Source organism: Triturus cristatus, chromosome 5_1 (assembly GCF_964204655.1).
Source record: "Triturus cristatus chromosome 5_1, aTriCri1.1, whole genome shotgun sequence".
Lineage (NCBI taxonomy): Eukaryota > Metazoa > Chordata > Amphibia > Caudata > Salamandridae > Triturus > Triturus cristatus.
In genome coordinates this window covers 771,541,361-771,561,237 of record NC_140587.1, presented here as the reverse complement: position 1 = coordinate 771,561,237, position 19,877 = coordinate 771,541,361, and the positions used below count along the sequence as shown (strand labels likewise).

Below are 19,877 nucleotides of genomic sequence, written 5' to 3'. Positions count from 1 at the left end.
TGCCTATTCCCATTCAGCAGTTAAAAAGTTGAAGGACTCAGAGGGAATCTAAGGATCGGTACAATTTGTGAACTGCAAACTAACTCCCTGTAGGAAAGTGCCCCTCTTCGACATGGTCCTCCACACGTTTTGCCTGGTATTTGATGCAATTTTGACAGAAAGTGCACTGGATTCCTGCTATCCAGGACCTCAGTGCCAGATCTCTTTCCCTAAAACTGTATAATTGTTCGCCCAATTGTCAATACCTTTGGCACCCTGTAAGTCCCTGGTAAATGGCAACCCAGGGCATGGGTATTAAAGAGGGACCCTTAGGGCTGCAGCATGTATTGTGCCACCCTAAGGGCCCCCTCACCTAACTCATGCAGACTGTCATTGCAGACTGCGTGTCTTGGTGCAGACAAAAGTGAAAACGCGGCATGGCACACATCTGTGTGAAGTGCCTACAGACACTGCATGCAGTATAAGTAAGCCAACCCTACAGCAGGCTCTACAGCCCTAAGGCAGGGTGCACTATACGTATGTTTGCATATCTGCTGTTTGCATATCTGCAGGAGCAGATGCCCCGGTAACGTCTAAGCCCATTCTTAGAGATTACAAGTGACCAGGGAAGTAATTTTAAAGTACATGTACTGGACACTGATAAAAACGTTACATGATGGTCTCACTAAAACCAAAGATGTTTGGTATCAAACTTCTTGCATTAATAAACCCGCACTGACTCCAGTGATGGAGTTATTAATACATGCACCCAGAGGGCACCTTAGAGGTGAGCCCTTGAAAATCTACCAACTACTATTATAGTAGTGTGCTGGCTGACTGGTTCTGACCAGCCTGCCACCACAGACGATTTTCTGACCCCCTAGTCAGAAGCAAAGCCTCCTCAAGCAGAGTGTGTTTTACAACCCCCTCCAGTAGGATGGCCTGTAAATCAGCATTCCAAGGCAGGGACCTTCAAAGAGCCCGCCGCCTTTAGTATTCAAATCTGGCTACCCTCAGAGGTGAAGGGATGACAACCCCCCTGGATCAGGACCCATTTGACGCCTGGACAGGCAGGAACATTAGTAGTTGGAGAGTCCTGTTCACCCTCAGGGTTGTTCCACCCCTAAGGTGGGCTACCTGATGTGAACACGAAAAACTAAAAGTCAGCCATCTTGGTGATGGCAGAATTAGAAACTCTGGGACAGGGTTATGCCCACTTCCCCCAGGAAGTGGTCATATAAGGGGCGTGGTGACTTCAAGGGTAAGAAGCCCATTGGCTACTACTCCACACTCCCCTAACACCACTCAATCTAGTATTTAGGGGAGCCCTAGCACAACAAAATCAGATCCTGCCGACCTCAAAGAAGGACACTGAAGGGCCGCAAAAGCAGGAAAAGAGGACGAGCAACTTAACTCGTTGCCAGCCATGCCGGCCTGTCTGCTGTACCCGACAATTATGCCAAAGACGTCTCTTCCTGCAGCTGCTGTGCCTCCAAAACCCAGGGAGGACTACCAGTCCTTCACCCAAGACCCAGGAACTCCTGTGAGTAGCGAAGCTGCTCCCCGGCATCCTGCAAGCACCTCAAAAGAACTGCGAGGACTACAGACCATCAAAACCCGAAACCGGAAAGCATCACCACACCCGTGCCCCCTAAACCGAGTCAAAGAGGGTCAACGGTGCCAGACTGGTTTTCAGACCTTCGAGAGGCGAAGCCCACCTTGGATTTGCCAATAGTGGTCTGACCAACACCGCCTGCAGCCTCTTTGAACAGGACCCCTCTACTGTGAATGTCTTCGGTTGTGAAAACCCGACACCCGAGACCACCTCTGCACCCGGCCGCCCCGGCCCAAGTAGAATAGGACCAAAGGTTTCCCTAAATCCCCGAGCATCGGGAGACCTGAGCCGCCTTGCTGGTTCAGCCCGACTGGTCTCCCAGTACCTTCTTGCAGCCTCTTTGCGATTGGACCGATCCCCATAGACTTACACGGGACACCCGATGCTGAAGAGCACCTCTGCCCCTGGCCGCCCCAGTGCTGTCTGAGGTGACCTGTTGATGCTGCCTTGGACCCTGCTCCATATTCATCTTTATTCCGGAACACTGGTCCTGTAAGTCGCAGTAAAGTACCTGTATGCAGTATGTGTTTTTACTCCATGAATAACATTATCGCTATAGAAATTGCACTGTGTTGACTTTTAAGAACTGTAAATATTTATAACTCGAAACGTACTTAACTGATTTTGATGATCTTGGTGCCTAATGTTATATAATAAGTTATTTTTATTAATTGGTGTGGCTCTCCTTATTGAGTTGTGTGTATCATGTATTGAATGTGTGTAGCAGGTGTCTGACACGCCGCTCATGATAAGCCTAATTCTGCTGGATCACATGACTCCCTAAAAGAGCACCTTGGGATTGCTAGAGCATGCCCCTGTCCACTTATATGGAATATCTGGACTCTGCAATGTATACCTCTTTTTGGCACACTATATAAAGAGCCAGCTTCCTACAGTCACCCCTTAACTCAGGTTGTATAGTCAAATATATTTAATAGCAAGTGAAACTGCTTATTTGTTTACAGTCTGATGCGCAAAACTTAAACGTCACATAATGTACCTTCTAAATGGTATTGCTCAATTTTGTTTTCTCTAATATATTCCTTCACCTTATACCTCACAGTGACTTTCAAGAGACATCCACCATGTATGGAAATGGCTGGTTTAAAAAAAAAAAAAACAGGCAAAAAGCCATATTTTTAGAGCTTTGGGAACAGTAGAAGTTTAAGTCCCTCCCACCTAAAATGTTCAGCCACTAAACGTTATATAAGTCCATCAATAGTGTGGAATGGCCAATGCCCACATAGGTGTTACAAGTGTTCATAAAGCTGAATACCACTGGAAAAAGGTTTTCAAATATTTTGGGGAACCAGCTATAAAGACATCATATACCACAGTTAACACTCAATGCATCATACAGGGAGGAGGGCTGTGGTCTTCAAAAGGTCGCAATGGACAGAGAATGGGACGAATTGTGTATATCCCTAGCGTATATCAGAAACAATGAATTAATGTTCCCTTGAAAGACAGGTGGCACCACCCCGTCAGTCCCCCACCCCCAACCCCGTAAGTTCCTAGACACTCTTGGGCACAGTTGAGTCTATAATTAAATGAAGCCCCGAATCAGATCCCATGGCTGTGTAGTTGGACCCCCTATAAATACATCCATATACCAACTGATATAACACAGTATCCCTTACGACCAATACCGGCTGCCCCGGGAATACGGGCTACACTCATCACGTCATCGCAGAAGTCCTGACTCTCCCCATATTCTAGCCATAAGGGAATTGTTCTAGTTACCCATGTTGATAACAGACATACTATTCCTTGTGTGCTCTAACATGTTCTGGTCCTGTTTTCGTAACTACATTGTAAGTCTTGCTATCTCAGGCGACAAACTTTTTCTTTCTTATTATTACACTAACAAATTGTCTAATCAAAGCGGAAGTTGGCAGAATACTTTCGCAATGCAATGTGTACTGTATATCTCAGGTTTGAAAACCAATGAAAACATAAGAAAAAAACCTTGAATGCATCCTTAAGCGAGAGTAGAAGAACTGAAACGAATTGAAGCTACAATTAAGAATAAAGACATATATATTTATATTTGGTACTGGTTAGGGCAAGAATAATGAGATTCGTCAAACCACGATAATTGTTTTTTTAAATGGAACAAATTTTTTTTTTTATATTGAGATAGACATAAAAGTTCTTCTCACACAATATGAAAATAATGAATCTAATTTGCAGGAGATATATACTCATATTTCATCGCATGGCATGTCATTTTAGATATCCAGAACCCATTTGCGAAATTTAATTCTACAAAACAGATTCCTTCCACATCCGGAGAGAGCAAGACCAGTGTGGGGGCAAACAATTAAGAGCAGGTTAAGAAGTTCAAACGAACAAGAACGCTTAACTAGACCTATGAACTATTCCTTCCTTTGTGAAATACGAAAAAAAGAGTTTTCCCTAAATTACTCTCACCCACCGCCATAGTACAAACAAGCCACTACATTAGGGAGCATAATTCACAAAAATGTTTACAAAATAGTAACAAGCATTGCAATGCAATAGGTCTCGCATTCAAGAGAGTTTGCGCTATTGGCATTGTAAATGACAATGCCTTTTATTAATTCAGTTTATTTTAAAACAGATAAATAAAAGGCATTATCATTTACAATGCCAATAGCTTAAACTCTCGCAAATGAAAGACTAGCATAGCAAATGCCAGTGCCCGTCCTATAAAAATATTTAAAAAAGCATTAGGAGAGAGTGTGTCCTGCCTCTAACAGGAGGCAGGATAAAGCTATTTGAGAAAATAGTGCTCGGAGGCTGTAATTAAAGCCTACCAAGTAACAACACACGTAACAGGGGGTGTTGCTGTGGGAGGTTACAAAATGAGACAAGGCGGTACTAAGGAGGGGCTACTAATCTTTTTGACCAATGAACAGCCACAGTTTACAGTGGACAATGACACAATCCAATGAATAATATGGGTGGAGAGTGGGCGGAGCTTCAAGTCCCAACCTGAATACAGCATGCCTCAGGCTCGACCTAAAAAGCAAGAAATCGTCTCCTTGTAGGACTCCTCCTACTTTTGGAGTACATTTCTTGTTTTTATGTGATTTACAAAAATCCCATGGAGTACTCATGGATTTCTACGAATTGTGTAAGTTACCTTGAGTACTTCATCACTCTCTCCTGCAGATTCTTCATCATGAAGCCAATCCACATGAGAAAGTACAGGGAAAATGGGAAATGACTTCTTCCCTTTCTGTGCAAGGAAAGTATATTCCCTGAAGAGAACCCCCTTTCTTTGCGCATGCATAAATTCGGGGGTGTGCCTTCTGTTTCCCACCTCAGAATACCATTTAATTCTACCTTTTTCAATGGTTGTTTTGTGAGGGTCCAGAGAGAAACATCGGATGGAAACAAGGTTCCAATTGATGGGTTAGCACAAGGATTTGCACTGTCACCGCCCTGTTACTCCTGTTACCCGTGCCATTCATTCCTGAAGCACTTTTATACATATGCAAATCCTGATTCGGTGAATCAAGATTTGTGTTCTGAAAAAGCACATCTAACTTTTGAAGCACCAAAGTGACTTATGCATTTTGTGTTCCTCTGTACCTAGCAGTTAAAACTATATTTAGGAAGAAGATGGACAGAATTTTATAAAAAAACACTTACCAGAAGCCTGTCGCAGCTTCTAATGTTTCCTAAAGCCAACGATATATACAGAAACATGACAGCATAACTGATGCCAACAGTGAACAGGTCGCTGTTGCTTTCACGATTTATCTCATCTTCGATGCTCCTCTCAGAAGAGAAGGAAATGCTCAAATTGCTATTGTTGTAATTTTTCAAAAAACTGATGAATCTGCGGAGTAATGCAGAAAATATGTTTACAAGTGGGGAAAAAGGGCACTCAAAATCAAATCTAGCATTTTACAACTATGTACATAGTTATGACAAAAACAATTACTGTAGTAGCCTGTACCAGGTAACAATCTAATTACAGTTCCCTTGCTTCCTCAGCCCTTTTGTACTGTAAAATTTGCACTTGCCAAACTTGGCCTACGCTCATGGAGACTGAAAGTGCTACACATTTGTTGATAGAGTAGGCTGTACATAGATGGTGAGGAAGTAATGCCAGCCTTCCTGGAGCCTTCCTATCCTTTGCAATATCCAGATGCCCACTTCCTTACTCAGGCGCCTGCATTCACTGGGTGGGGCAGAGACACTGTTGCCCAAAATGTGCGGGTAACCAAGAGTGAGACTAAGCCCTGGCATAAAGAAGCCGCTCCAATCAGAAGAGCGGCTTTGACATCCCCATCCCAACCAGGTCAACTTCACTAGGTGATCCACCAAGAGGAACTTGTGAAACTAAGCATCCCCTCCATTTATGTGTAAAATCTTTCAGGTTGTCTTAATATTCACATCCACTATGTACATCAGCGTTCCTTTGATTTTCAGCTAGGTTTGCACTATAAGTACCTCTACATTCACACATAATTATGTACTAATGTAATATGAAGCAGCTTCTGAAAAAGGAAAGCGGTAATGAGGAGGCGTGGTTACTAACTACCTGCAGTGGTACCACAACACCTTGGGAGACATTAGGTGTACTGGTGAACCAAAGGAGAACTCTTTCCAGAGCAGGGTCCTCATTTATCGGTGACAACGGCCTAAATACTTTTAATACAGGGTGGGTGGGTCCAATAACATCTAACTTACTTTTGACTGACAGCGAATTTAATGAATAACCAGATAAATTATTATGACAAGAGTATACTTATAATTCAAGTGTTCTGGGAATGTCTACATATTTACAGACCTACATACAGTTATATATATTCCTTTCCTCGTAACAGAAACACATTTCACCTCCTAATAAACAAGCATTGGCATAGCCAATAGGTCTCGCCTTTGAGACCGTATAAGTGTTTAGTTATCCAGCACAATATCCTTGGTGGAACAACATCAAGTGTTGCATGGCTAAACACTTATAAGGTCCCAAAGGCGAGACCTATTGGCTATGCCAATGCTTGTTTTTCTCCTGTGTGTATGTAAAGCGCTCTGATACCCACGGGTCAAGCTAGCGCTATATAAAACTTGTAAAATAAAAATAAATAAATAAATCTACTGAATGAGACAAGCTAAATAGAGCAACAACTGACAATTGGGCAGCACAGAAAGGATAGGACTAGAAACCACACCATAGAACGCGGGTAGGATGCGACAAACATGAGGAAAAGCAAAAGGAAACTACGTCTCACAATAAACTGACTAGAAAAAAAGCTGAAAAAGTGAAACTGGACAGCGACACAAGTGTGAGGCAAAAGCAGGGGGTAAGGACGAGCTACACCAGAAGAATACGTAAAGAGAATCAATCCATTTATGATCAAACACGAACGTGAGGATAGCTCGCAACGAAACCAATGGTACAAAGAACGGACTAGAACCAAGTGAGGAGCACAGATGGGACCGGACGAGAGCCACATGTGACCGACTGCACAGCAAAGATGGGCAAGGATAGTAATTACAAGTAAACAGAATATGGCTGAAGCGCTAAACCACATCTCTCCGTAGGGGTCGGATGCAGTGGTTCTGGGTCAGGGTACAATAAAAACAAGATGATTTTAATTCCAGCCTGCTTTCCGCTTTGGGACACTTCGCAGTTTGTAGAGGCCAGGAGGCTGCGTAGGCCCCGCAGCAGTGATCACAACAAGATGTGCGGACCTCTGGCTGGTGCCTGCCGCACGCCCCTGGCAGCACCTCCAGGAAGCTGAAAAAATGCAAAATATTCCACCCACAGAATCCAGAAGTGCACACTGCACAATCCCCTGTGCGGGTCTGAAGGGGGTGGGAACAATAGAGGCTGATCTCAATCAATCAATCATTTGTAGAGCGAACTACATACCCGCGAGGGTCTCAAGGCGCTGGGAGGTGGGGGCGGGGGGCCGCTACTGGTCAAACAGCCAGGTCTTGAGTAGCCTCCTGAAGGTCAGCAGGTCTTGGGTCTGTTGTAGGCTCAGTGGGAGGGTGTTCCAGGTCTCGGCGTCAAGGTAGGAGAAGGATCTTCCGCTGGTGGTTGTTGTCCGGATGCGAGGGACGGTGGCGAGTGCGAGGTCGGCGGAGCGGAGCTGGCGGTTGGGGATGTAGATGGAAAGTCGTCTGTTGAGGTAGGCTGGACCGGTCTTGTGGAGTGCCTTGTGTGCGTGGATGAGGAGCTTGAAGGATATCCTCCTGTTGACGGGGAGCCAGTGCAGGTTTCTCAGGCGGGGAGTGCTGTGGAATGGTACGTCAAGGATCAGTCGTGCAGAGGCGATTTGAATGCGATGCAGACGTTTGATGAGCTTGGTCGGGGCTCCCGCGTAGAGGGCGTTTCCGTAGTCGAGTCTGCTGCTGACGAGGGCCTGTTCTTCTTGTGTCTGTCGGGATCTACCTGTAGATCTTGCGGAGCATGCGGAGGGTGTTGAAGCAGGAGGAGGAGACTGCGTTGATTTGCTTGGTCATAGAGAGCGTTGAGTCGAGGATGATTCCCAGGTTGCGTGCGTGGTCGGTGGGTGTCGGGGCTGCCCCCAGTGCCGTCGGCCACCAGGAGTCGTCCCAGGCGGAAGGGTTGGAGCCGAGGATGAGGACCTCCGTCTTGTCCGTGTTCAGCTTCAATCAGCTGATCTTCATCCAGTCGGCGACGGCCTTCATTCCTTTGTGAAGGTTGGATTTGGTGGTGATGGGGTCCTTGGTGAGGGAGAGGATCAGTTGGGTATCGTCAGCGTAGGAGATTATGTTGAGGTCGTGCTGTCGGGCGACGTGTGCGAGCAGGGCCATGTAGATGTTGTGAGGGAAGAGCCCTGGGGTACGCCGCAGATGATCTCTGAGGCTTCGGATCGGAAAGGGGGGAGGCGGACGCTCTGGGTTCTGCCGGAGAGTAAGGAGGTGGTCCATTCCAGAGCCTTGTCTCGGATCCCTATGGCGTAGAGGCGTGTGCGTAGTGTGCGGTGGCAGACGGTGTCGAAGGCGGCAGAGAGGTCCAGGAGGATGAGGGCCGCGGTCTCACTGTTGTCCAGCAGGGTCCTGATGTCGTGGGTGGTGGCGATGAGGGCAGTCTCACCTCTCAAGGAGGGGGAGACTGGGAAGACTGCCGCAGAACCAGGGGGGAGAATGGGACAGCATGAGTGAAGAGAAAAGATGGTGAAGAGAGAAGAAAGTAATGAGGAAGTTACTATGAGACTAGCAGAGAGGGGAGGGGGTGCAGTGAGTGAGAGAGTGAGCACAGCATGAGGGGCGAGAGGGGGAATGCTCACAGGTGAGTTACATGAGGTTGAGGGAATAGAAGTGGGGGAAGAAAAATGTGGCAGGAGGGAGACAAGGAAGAAAGAAGGAAAGGAGACCTTAGAATACAGACGGAGACATTGGGGGTAGATGAAAGGCACAGAAGGGGGATAGCGTGGGGAAAGAATGGTCAGGAGGACTTCAGGGCAATAACGGGAGTGGAAAAGTGGAGCCTGGAGGGGGCAAAGGGCATGACCTGGTGGAAGAAGGAGAGCAGAGAAGCATAGGGATGTTAGAGGGCACCCTAGCACGAGAGAAGTTCGTAGAAGCAGAAGAAAGAGTGGGATAGCTTGTGGTAGAGCAAGAGAGGGGCGACCGGGTGAGCCAAATGGGGCATAACATGAAGGGAGGGTGGAAGAAGTGAGCAACATAAACTGAAAAAAATAGAGCAAATGAGGACAAGAACAAGATAGAATGACATAGGGAGACTGAATACAGAAGACAAGGGTGACGTGCAAAAGAGGAAAGAAGAGAGATAAAAAAAGCATTTGAGAGCAAGAGAGAATAACCGAGGGGTAGAGACGAGGAAACACGTGAACAACAACCGTAGCAGGCATGCAAACTCCAGCTGCTGACACTCTGAGCCGAAGCAAAGCAAGCGCGCGCGTCTTGATTGAAAGCAGAAAAACAAGCATTGGCATAGTCAACAGGTCTCGCCTTTGGGACCATATAAGTATTTAGTTATGCAGCACAAAATCCTTGGTGCAACAACATCAACTGTTGCATGGCTAAACACTTATAAGGTCCCAACGGCGAGACCTATTGGCTATGCCAATGCTTGTTTTAAGAGCTGAAATGAGATTCATCTTTCAGTAGTCTCTAGGATATTGGAAGGTACCAACAAGACAGAAGAGTATCAGAAACTTGCTTTTTTCCCATGGTTTCGTTTAATGCGGATCAGACGATTTTTTGAAGTATCGAATATTTATTAATGGATAAGACACCAATAATCATCATGTGAAATTTGCTTTTCAGTAACATGTATGTCTTTTGTTATATATCTAGCTGCACTGCAGGCTAAATACCTCAACCTTTACACCCAAAAGTGCCAGTGGTATCAGCTGCCAATTATGTAGTTGAAAGCTTCGAGGAATTAGAATTACATAGGTGCCTCTGAAGTGCCAGGCATCTCACCCCTCCCCCTTCGTCTAACAGCTGATTGTAAAACCACTTCCCCTGGTTCCCTGCCAGGCAATCTACAGCTGACACTGCGGATTAACTAGCTCTCCTGCTGATTGGTTGGACGTCAGAGTGACAGAGTGCTGGCCCGCCCACTTCTTATCTGAATTTCTTGGAAGAGGAGTAGTTCCAGTGAACTGCGCAGGGAGGCAGCTGTGCCTTTTATTTCTTCTCTGGAAGATGATCTCATGATCTGTGCGAAGAGCAGCAGCATACTGTTTGCTCACAATGACGAGTCCTGCTTCTCTTGTGTGCAAATAGCAGGAGACAAGGAAGGGGCTGCTGGGGGGGCCTAACAAGGTCAGACGAGCGAGTGGGCGGTGAGAGAAGGTCAGTGAGCCCTGGGGGCAGCGAGAGAGCGCGTTTCGGACACAGCTAGGGAAACAGTGTATCACAGGGAAGGGAAACGGTACGGTATACGTAAATGGGGGGCAGGGGCTAGCAGTACCTCAGCAAATGCAGTGGTACCGGGCTGACTGAAACAGTTTGTAATGTCCGCTCTATTTAAATCTGCATAGCTATGGCTGTATTTTATTTGACCACAAACGGAGTGGGTGGGGCTCGGTTGCACCAGGTTTTATGGCACCCATACTGCCCCACCGGTAGAAGGTGGGGTGATCAGGGATTAAGGCGATAAAAAGGGTATAGAAGTAATGACGTAAGTAACACGGAAAAGCGAGGACACCGGAAGACGTATGCTGTGAGGAGGACCGCGAATAATCAAAAAAGACAGAACAAAGAGGAGGAAGAATACAAAATGAATAAAGTAAGAACGCACGAGAGAGACGCAGGAGATGAAAGGAAGTGTAAATTAGAAAAGAAGAAACTGAGGAAGGACAGAACTTATGAGAGGTTGACAATGGAAGGAAGGAAAATATTGAAAACTATAGAAGAAGAAAGACAATAGACGTGGACAAATGGGAGCAAAGAACAAAATAATTCAGGAAGGTGATGAGCGATGCAGGGTAGAAAGAACATAAGGAAGGGTAGAAAGGAAATGTGAACCAGAAAGAAAAAGAAACAAACTAAGAACAAGGGAAGTGGCGCAGATAGACCATGTAAACCTGGAGTGTGTCTGAAGACAGCGAGAAACCAAGATGTGAGTGGCAAATCTAGTAGAGATTGGAGACAAAAGGCACCAATGTGGCACGTGGGCCCTGCTCATGTCGGCCAGAGTGCTAAACGGTGACCACTAGATGGCAGTGAGTCAAAGGGAAATCCATATTAAAAATCAATCAGTCTTGTGGCGCGCCACTGCTCGCTCCTGCAAGGTGGATGCCGCCACGAGTGCAGTGCTTGTAAAGTGAAGACCGATGGCTAAAGGCCCTCCTAGAGCAGCGCGTTAGAGGGGCGAGACCTAACAAGTGTGAGGGAGCGTGGCGCGGCCCCACAGTCGCGAAAGAGCAGGCAAATGCACTTGTGCTGGCATCCGCCTTGCGGGAGCGAGCAGCGGCGGCGCGAAAGCCATGTTTTCTCAATTACCACGCGCGCCGCTGCTCGCTCCCGCAAGGTAGATGCCAGCACAAGCACGGGGAAAAGGAGCAGACCGATGGCTAAAGGCCCTCCTAGAGCAGCGCATGCACGCTGCCTAGGCAAGACCTAAAAAGACATATCAATGGTGTGGACCTTGGGTCTGACATCCCATCTATCAAACCTTTAGTTCCCCATTGGAAACCTAAGCAGTACTATTAAATTAATAAAGCGCACCCACACTTCTTGTTGCGTCATAGCTCCATCCCAGTGCACATGCTGCAGTGGTCTGTTGGAAATCAAGGCAGATTTCCCCATAAAGACACTTCATAGGTACACCTCAATGTGACAGTATATCAACTCATTTGCTCACCTCACCCACTCCCCACACCTGCTGGGAGACCCTCCATAAACTCATCCACCGTGAATTGATACTCCTCCCAGTCAAGATACTAATTCAACTGGTTAGAGAGATCATGGGACCAGTAAGTGATGACCAGCAGGGTACCCAATTATATTTGTGCTTGCACCGACACGGTCACCACAGCCTGTTGAGGCTGCAAAACAAAAACAGATTACAAACTCCTCCCTCAGAGGGATCTGTAGATACACCTGGGCTTCCCATCGGGTCTTGCTAATTAGACTATTCCCTGGGTCTTCTCTTACGGTGGACGCTGCTCTGGTATTTTTGACCTTCAGGATAAATACCCTTTGGATTTATTGAATCACCACCCAAACACAAGGGGACAAGTACCTGTACTTGTACTTCCTCTAAGTGTGGGGGGACTGTTTTCCTCCCAACTACTCTCTCTGTGCCAGGGCAAGTTCCACCCTATCACTTCTAAAATTATCTTATTTAAGCCTTTACAGTCAGGGAATATACACCAAACAAACCCTTGATGATGTTGGCCTCGTTTTACTAAACCGATCTGCTCACAATGCAATAACATGGTGAACAACCAGGACTATAAGAACAAAAATAGTCAAATCGTTTCTGCCTCTTAATCTGTTAAAACTATTAAGGACTTCAGATGTGCTTACAGACTTCGTGTGGTCAAGAAGGAAAAAAACGTTAAGCACCTTACGGAGGAGATCACTTCTCAGTTTCAGCAGCACAACTGCTGGAAAGCTTCCAGTCTAGTATGTATGCAAAGAAATTCAGATTAAAATGTTTTTTTTCCCCAAACCAAACTTTCAACAAGTGCTTATTCTAGAACACGTTCTATTCGATCCATTACAAATGCTTCTTAGATATTTTCTTTACCAAACATCAATGTCTTGAAACATAACTTTTTCGGATGCAAGAAAATTAAGATACCTCTAAATAGGAGATTACTGTCATGATGGTGACGTGGGAATAGATTATATGCAGGGTTACTGTACAAATAAGAGTCTGTTGCTTTTTCAGCATGAATATAAAAGTGCCATCAAAGGTTCAGAGCCTGGCTCACATACTGCTCCTTATTGGTAAAAGCACATGCATTCGGAAAAAAAAATGTCTGTCAACTTTTTAATTATCCCAGGCATCTCACTTGCCCATTAATAAAAGGACAGAACGTCCAAGTGTACTCATGCAGATAAGCAGTGTCAGCATTTTAGAAAAGGAGAGACAGAACAGCCAGTGAGAATGTGTCCATATTACAACAGGGTATATATAAAGCACACACCCTCACAACATGGTTTTCTAAATATGTACACAGCCCTTTCGGCAAAGGATTCAAAGTGCTGGAGTGCAAAAATTATGTATAATAAACAAATGAAAATGACCCTTGTGAGGTCTGTGGTCCATAATTATGCTCGAAGAGTGTTTAATAAAACATCACTAACATATTTCGATTGGATTCTTTGAGGCCTAAACAAGGAATGGTTTCTTTTACCTGTAATCTTGCTGGGCATGATGGGATAGGACACTGGAGGGCTGTGAGCCCTTAAAGGTGCAGTGTTATTTTTTTTAACTACAGAATTGTGGCATATATGTCTACATTACCCCATTCCTTCTTTTCCATTTCTTTTCAAATTGGTTTATGAAGTATATAGCTAAGAAAACAATTACTCCACTCCTGGAAAATATTCTTATTTTATCAATGTTATTTTGAATTTTTTTAAATATAAATTAAAGTAATTAGCCAACATAGCCTTCTTTAAAGGCTGCAAAACTTTTTTTTACCAAAACAATGTCCTAGGCTTGGCCTTCCTGGAGTAAGGCAAATGTCTACATTTAAGACGATGTATGTTGAGGACGTGCTCTCTGATCCCTGCACATGGGCAGGACTATTCAGTGCTTATGATTTTCAATGGAGATCCCCCAAGTAAACAGTTTTCTCTCTCTTTAATCAAATTAATACAACACAATCAACTCACTCTTTCTCCCAGGCCAAGGCTCTGTTCAGCTTTTCCGTGTCGTTGTGGTAATTGTTCACAGGGAAGGTTATCACAAGTGCCGTTGCATTGTTGTAATTTTCTTCTACAAACAGGTCAGAGGAAAAAGAAAAATGAAGAGCAACATTGATAAAATGTAAACTTTACTCATATGTATTCAGCATAAGGGTATAAATGAATGAAGCAGTGAATTTAAGCCAACAAAGCTGTTAAAAGAAAAATATCTGAGACACAAACCACATTCTTCGGAGAGGAGCTCAGACAGAGGAGAAATCAGCGGCCATGGATGAAGCTGGAGGCCTCTTTTCACCCTCTTTGCTCAATGTACACCGCAAGTATAAAACTACAGACCACAAAGGAGATATATCTCACACCTGCTTTTTAGATTTGTCTAACAGACAACATTAGCTATTTAAAAACGTTGTGTTACTGATTCTTAAATATACTTGCAGTGGGCACAATGGAGTATTACTCTCTCGCCAGACACTATTTGCTACTTAGACTATCGCTCCAATTCATGCAAAGTGCTTCTTGCACTGCACAAAGGAGTAAAATACACTCATTCATCGCACACTCAGTTCAAAATACTTTATTCGGTTAAAAAGAAATAACCATAAAAGCAACAAAAATACAAATACAATTTAAAATAAAACAATACATAGTTATTGTTACAGGGGAGAAGTGCAAATGATTTCCATATGGGCAATTCAATCAGTTAACAGTCCATTGATTTACGTAGTTTAAAAACATTTTTAAAAAATTCTGCCAGCGAGGCAACAATAAATACAGTGTCCATTCTTTGCAATTCTAAAAACGCTGGGCGGCATCTATTTAATTGAAACTCTTTAAGAATCGGGACAATAAATTTCTTACGAGGCAAGGTATAAAATCTGCAGAAAAATAACACATGGATATCAGATTGCAAGGATAATTCATCACATGGACATAAACAGAGTTCTTTTGACCAAGAATTCATTTGTGGGAAAGTTAATAATCTAAAAACTATATTAAATCTAAAACGTGTGAGACGGAATCTGTCAAGGGCTGCCATAGAGAGACATAAATATGGTTGTAAAGTTAGACCACTTAGTATCAGCTGGTGGGAACACACAGTCTTTTTCTTTCTTTCCTCACACAGTCTTTTTTCCCTGAGATGTTCCATACAGGATTTTTTCAATATTTTTCTAGAGATGTGTACCATTGACAGTGGATCCTCAAAATATTGTTCACAATCTATCTCTGTCAAAAAAGTCTTCACATAGTTTAACCATTTGAAGACTTTTACATTTTCCAGTTGTAACACATCCTGGATTATGGCTCGGTTTACAACACATTCATTAACAGTCCAGACCCTGTGCCATAATAAAATGGGCTGAGTTTTTATTATATCTGAAATATATGGCTGCCCTAACTCCTCATGGCAATTTAGGGTTGCAATACTATCAGGCACGGACAGCAAGTACCGCATAAACTTATTTTCATTTATTTGGATAGTATCTATGTTAGCATACCCCCAGAGTCCTGCTCCATAGATGGCCACTGATATACACGTTGCATTATAAATAGTTAAAATTTCTCTAAAAGGCTTCTTTCCCATTTTCTGTATAAAACTCTTTAGGGCCATTTTAGTCTTTGAGAACAAAAGAGTTCTTGCCCTAATCGCATTTGTCCACGTGCCAGTCTCATGAAATAGGATACCTAGATAAGAAAATGTAGGAGTGTTTTCTAGAGTAGCATTATTTATTGAGATGGTTTTCATCCTTTTCTTAGTTCGTATTCCACAATTCATGGTAAAAGTTTTGCTACAGTTAATTTTTAAATCTAAGCTGTTCATGAATTTATTAAAAGATGTTATTAGATTTTGTAGGGCATTTGGTGTTCGTGCCATTAAAACGGCATCATCCGCATACAGTAGTGCTGGAATGCGCCTATTGCCAGCAACAGGCATATCCCCGCACTCCTGCAATAAATGATCTTCCAGCCCATTTATATAAATCAAAAACAGGAAGGGGGCCAGGACACATCCTTGGCGTACTCCGCGCCCTATCCCAAAGGATTTACTGCATTCGCCCCCTTTTCCATAACGAACAGTTGCTGTAGCCCCAGAATACAGCTCCCTCAAAAAGGAGAGGATTGAGTCATCCACTCCCATCCTTTGCATCACTTTCCATAATTTATTGTGGGACACGCAATCAAAAGCCGAAGTAAGATCGACAAAGACAAGATATAATCGCTCCTTCTTTATCGACGTATACTTCTGTTGCAGAAAAAATAAGTTTAAGCATTGTTCTATAGTTCCTATGCCTCTTTGGAAACCAAACTGAAGATCGCTTATTATCCCATTTTCCTCCGCCCAGTTTTGTAATTTAGCTAAAATTACTCTTCCCAGGATTTTTATGGACGAATCAAGTAGGGATATTGGCCTATAGCAGGCACAGTTTTGTCTGTCTCCCTTTTTAAAAATGGGGACAATAATTGATGTAAACCATGACCGACTCAGGCCCTTCGCCAGAGCTGCGTTAAAAAGCTGTACCAGAATGGGACCCCAGATCTCACTGTTAGCTTTATACAGATCAGCTGGGATCCCATCTGGGCCCGATGCCTTTCCACCCTTTGTATCTTTTAAACTCAATAGAACCTCGGGCAGTGTTACCACTAGTTTTTCAGATGTCCCCCATTTCTCCCATGGAACCTCCGGCCGTGAGGCTGGTATTTTTTGTGCCTCCAGCTCATTCTCACAAAAAGGGACATAGACCTCTTGCGAAGACGGCTCAAGACACATGTAAAGGTTTGAAAAATGTGTAACCCAGTCCTCCTCATTAATTGCGATTTCTATACGTGCCTTAGTATTATCAAAAAGGAGCGGCGCATTTACCACCCCCCAAAATGCTGTTGTATCTTTAGCTTGTGAGGCATCGCATAATTGTTCCCAGGCCATCCTCTTTATGTTTTTCTTTCTTTCTTTTAATGCATGATTGTAACGATTCCTTAGCTCTCTTATTTGAATTGGGTTTCGAGGTTCCAAATGGATAGCATGTTTGAGCTCAGTCAAGGCTCTGGTACACGCCTTATCAAACCATCTTCTGGCATTTTTTGTCCTATTTTTAAAAACCACCCTCAGACTCTCTTTGATTGTAGCTGCTATAATATTAAAATGTTCCATTATGTTTTCGTTTTTTGAATTTTCATCTAAACAAACTCTAAAGCTTTCTGAACAACTATTAACTAGTTTAGCTAAGAATTCGTTCGGGACCACCTTACTCCACTTAAGGGAATACCCATTTTGTCTCCCCATCAGCACATCTGGGGCTGCCTGTATCTGTAGACAATCATGTTGGCATGCTAAAAATGGGCTATCAATTTCGAGTACTTGTGGGTAATGATCACTCAGTGGTAATTGGCGATTCTTATAAGTAGCAGCCCTAAATCCAGAAGTATTCGAGCAAATAATAAAATCAATGATGGTTGATGAGCCCCTTCCAATAAAGGTCGGGGCAAACGATGTTGGGCACTCAGTTAATTCATTAGCATATCCCAGATCACAATTAAATAATATCTCATTTAGTAAGTCCCCTGTTAGAGTATGGTCAAAGTGTGTAAGATTAATGTCTTGCTCTAACATTAATCCACAAGTTCCTTTTTGACCCATTTTGCAAAGATGACAATTAAAATCCCCCCCCCATAAAATCATTACTTCCCTCGTCTTGCTAACTATCTCCCCTTGTAGATCCTCATTTAGCCTTTTCATAGTGTTCTGAATAGCGGTACACGGAATATTATTATAAAAATTAACTATCACAAGACTGATCCCAGTTTTGGTATCTATCACCAATTTATGATAGTAACTACTATTATAATCAAAGTGTACCCTCTCATATGATAATGAATTTGAGAGATACGTGACTATACCACCTTTGGGTCTCCCATGTGTCCCTCCTACTGCGGGAGTACAATAAGTTTTGTAGCCAGTTATATGTATAGGATCTATTGTCCAGGTTTCTTGCAGGGCCAAGATATCCACACCGTCCGTTGCCGTTTTCCATAAGGGATTAGAGATTTTGTGTTTTAGTCCTGCCACGTTCCAAAACATCACCTTACAGTTTCTATTTTCAGTGGATAATATTACCTCGTCTGTGACAACCTGACCTATGTCAATCTTATCTATCTCAACTATAGGATCGGTCATGTTTCCTTTTGGCTTTGGGACGAAGTTTAAACTATTATCAAGTGGTAGTTTCTTTTTACCTTTTACACACTCTTGCCCCGACAATCTAGCTTTATTATTAAATTCTTTGATTTCTGACAAAGTCCTATTGGACAAACTTATACTGATCTTATCAAGATTTTCGTTGGAGGGGCCAGAGGCTGGTGGATTTAGGGTAGTATGTGCAGTCGGTAACAGAACAGGAAATTTCTCACACCCTGAAAGTCAGTCGACCATATCTAGTGGACTGAATCTGTTATAACAGGGGATGGCAAATGGAACAGACTGTGTGCCTGGCCAATTTCCCCAATGTTGCGGGCCACCCTTTTGATTTCTCCCGAACCTTCGCTGTATTAAAGTCCAGTGGTCATCTTCCCTCCATCCTTGTCTGTACAAGTTTAAATCCCCATACAACTTATCTCTCCGTCCTTCCCTCTCACAATTTTCATTTCTAGTCCAACTCCATCTATCATCTAGTTGTTCATTTGGAGTATAGAAATAGAATAGGGGTCTAGCTGAAATTTGTAAATCTTGATTTATAGGATTCCCCTGGCAGATATAATCTACCGTTTGCGGGTTTTCAAAAGTTATAACCACGCAGTCACCCTGTAGTTTCTTTCTCTTACTGCCCACCCATGATGTCCTTCGAACCATCAAGATTCTACTGGCCAAAACTAGAGGTATAGGATAATTAGAGTTTAGCCAGTGAATCACCTTGTTTCTCAATGCTTCAAAGGGCTCCATAGTATCGGGTACCAATTCAGGGACCCCAGTCAATACTACCACATATGGGCAGGCATCCGGGGGCAAATCTAAGCTTCTGCTCTTTTCAATTTTTTCCTGTTGCAATTTATCTTGATTAGGAATAGGTGCAGCACACGTAACTGTGGTAGGCACAGTCACTTCGGGTGCCATTAATAGCCCAGGAGTCCTTATACTCACTACTGATTTATTTACATTTCGGGTGGACTCTGACAAAGGGATTATGGAAGTTATTTTCTTCCCTTTCGGCAAGTTCTCTTTTAAGACCCCCGGTTTGTCCACCAATATAATTTCTTTATTTGGCGCTTTTTTTTTCTGGGTGTCCAACTGTGTTTTTATATCCTTTTGGAGTGTTTGGAGTAGGTGCTCTATGCCTTGGAGCCTTTCTTGTATGGGTGCAAATAAAGATTTAATTAATGTAGACAAGGTATATATCATAGAATTTTCCCTGTCTTCATAACCATCTAGACTACTCACTATATTACTCTCATCAAGGATATCAATTAAAGACTCATCTGGTAAGGTAGCGTCCATCATAGGTAAAGACAATTTCCTATGATTGGGAGCTTCAAGTTCTGATTCCTGATTTATCCCATCTTCATTTACCACAGACTCTTTAAAAACACCCTTCTTAACAATTTTAGCCTTAACCTTCTTATAAGTTAACCTTTTATTTTTTGCACACTTTTTTGGAATTGCCCCCTGCCTATTTCCTTTTAATTTTCGAGTTATGGTATCATCCTGAGTATCTAAATGTACCCCAGTCAGAGTTTCTACCACAGGGTTTAATAATTCTAATCCCGTGCTGATTGGGTTTTGTGATACCAGGTCAATTGTGGCACTGTTATGTATCTGTGCGTGTGCTTGTAATAAGGGAGGTTCAGGCATGGTTTTATCAGGACTGCGAGCCGCAGCAATATTGCCTATCGATGATCTCTTGGCAAAGGCTAGATCTTGGGATACCCTTCTCTCCATTAATACTATTCCTTGATCTATTAGACT

At 43.5% G+C, this 19,877-nt stretch overlaps 1 protein-coding gene across 1 annotated transcript in view; it reads right to left on the bottom strand.

Annotated features, from left to right (window-relative positions):
- Window positions 1–19,877, bottom strand: part of NPC1 (NPC intracellular cholesterol transporter 1) — a 318,816-nt gene that overhangs the window by 92,752 nt on the left and 206,187 nt on the right. Inside the window, exons 11-12 of the mRNA XM_085605758.1 lie at window positions 13,892–13,994; window positions 5,234–5,423 (exon numbers count right to left, since the gene is read on the bottom strand). Coding sequence (XP_085461884.1) covers window positions 5,234–5,423; window positions 13,892–13,994 — 293 coding nt within the window. The remainder of the gene's footprint in view (window positions 1–5,233; window positions 5,424–13,891; window positions 13,995–19,877) is intronic.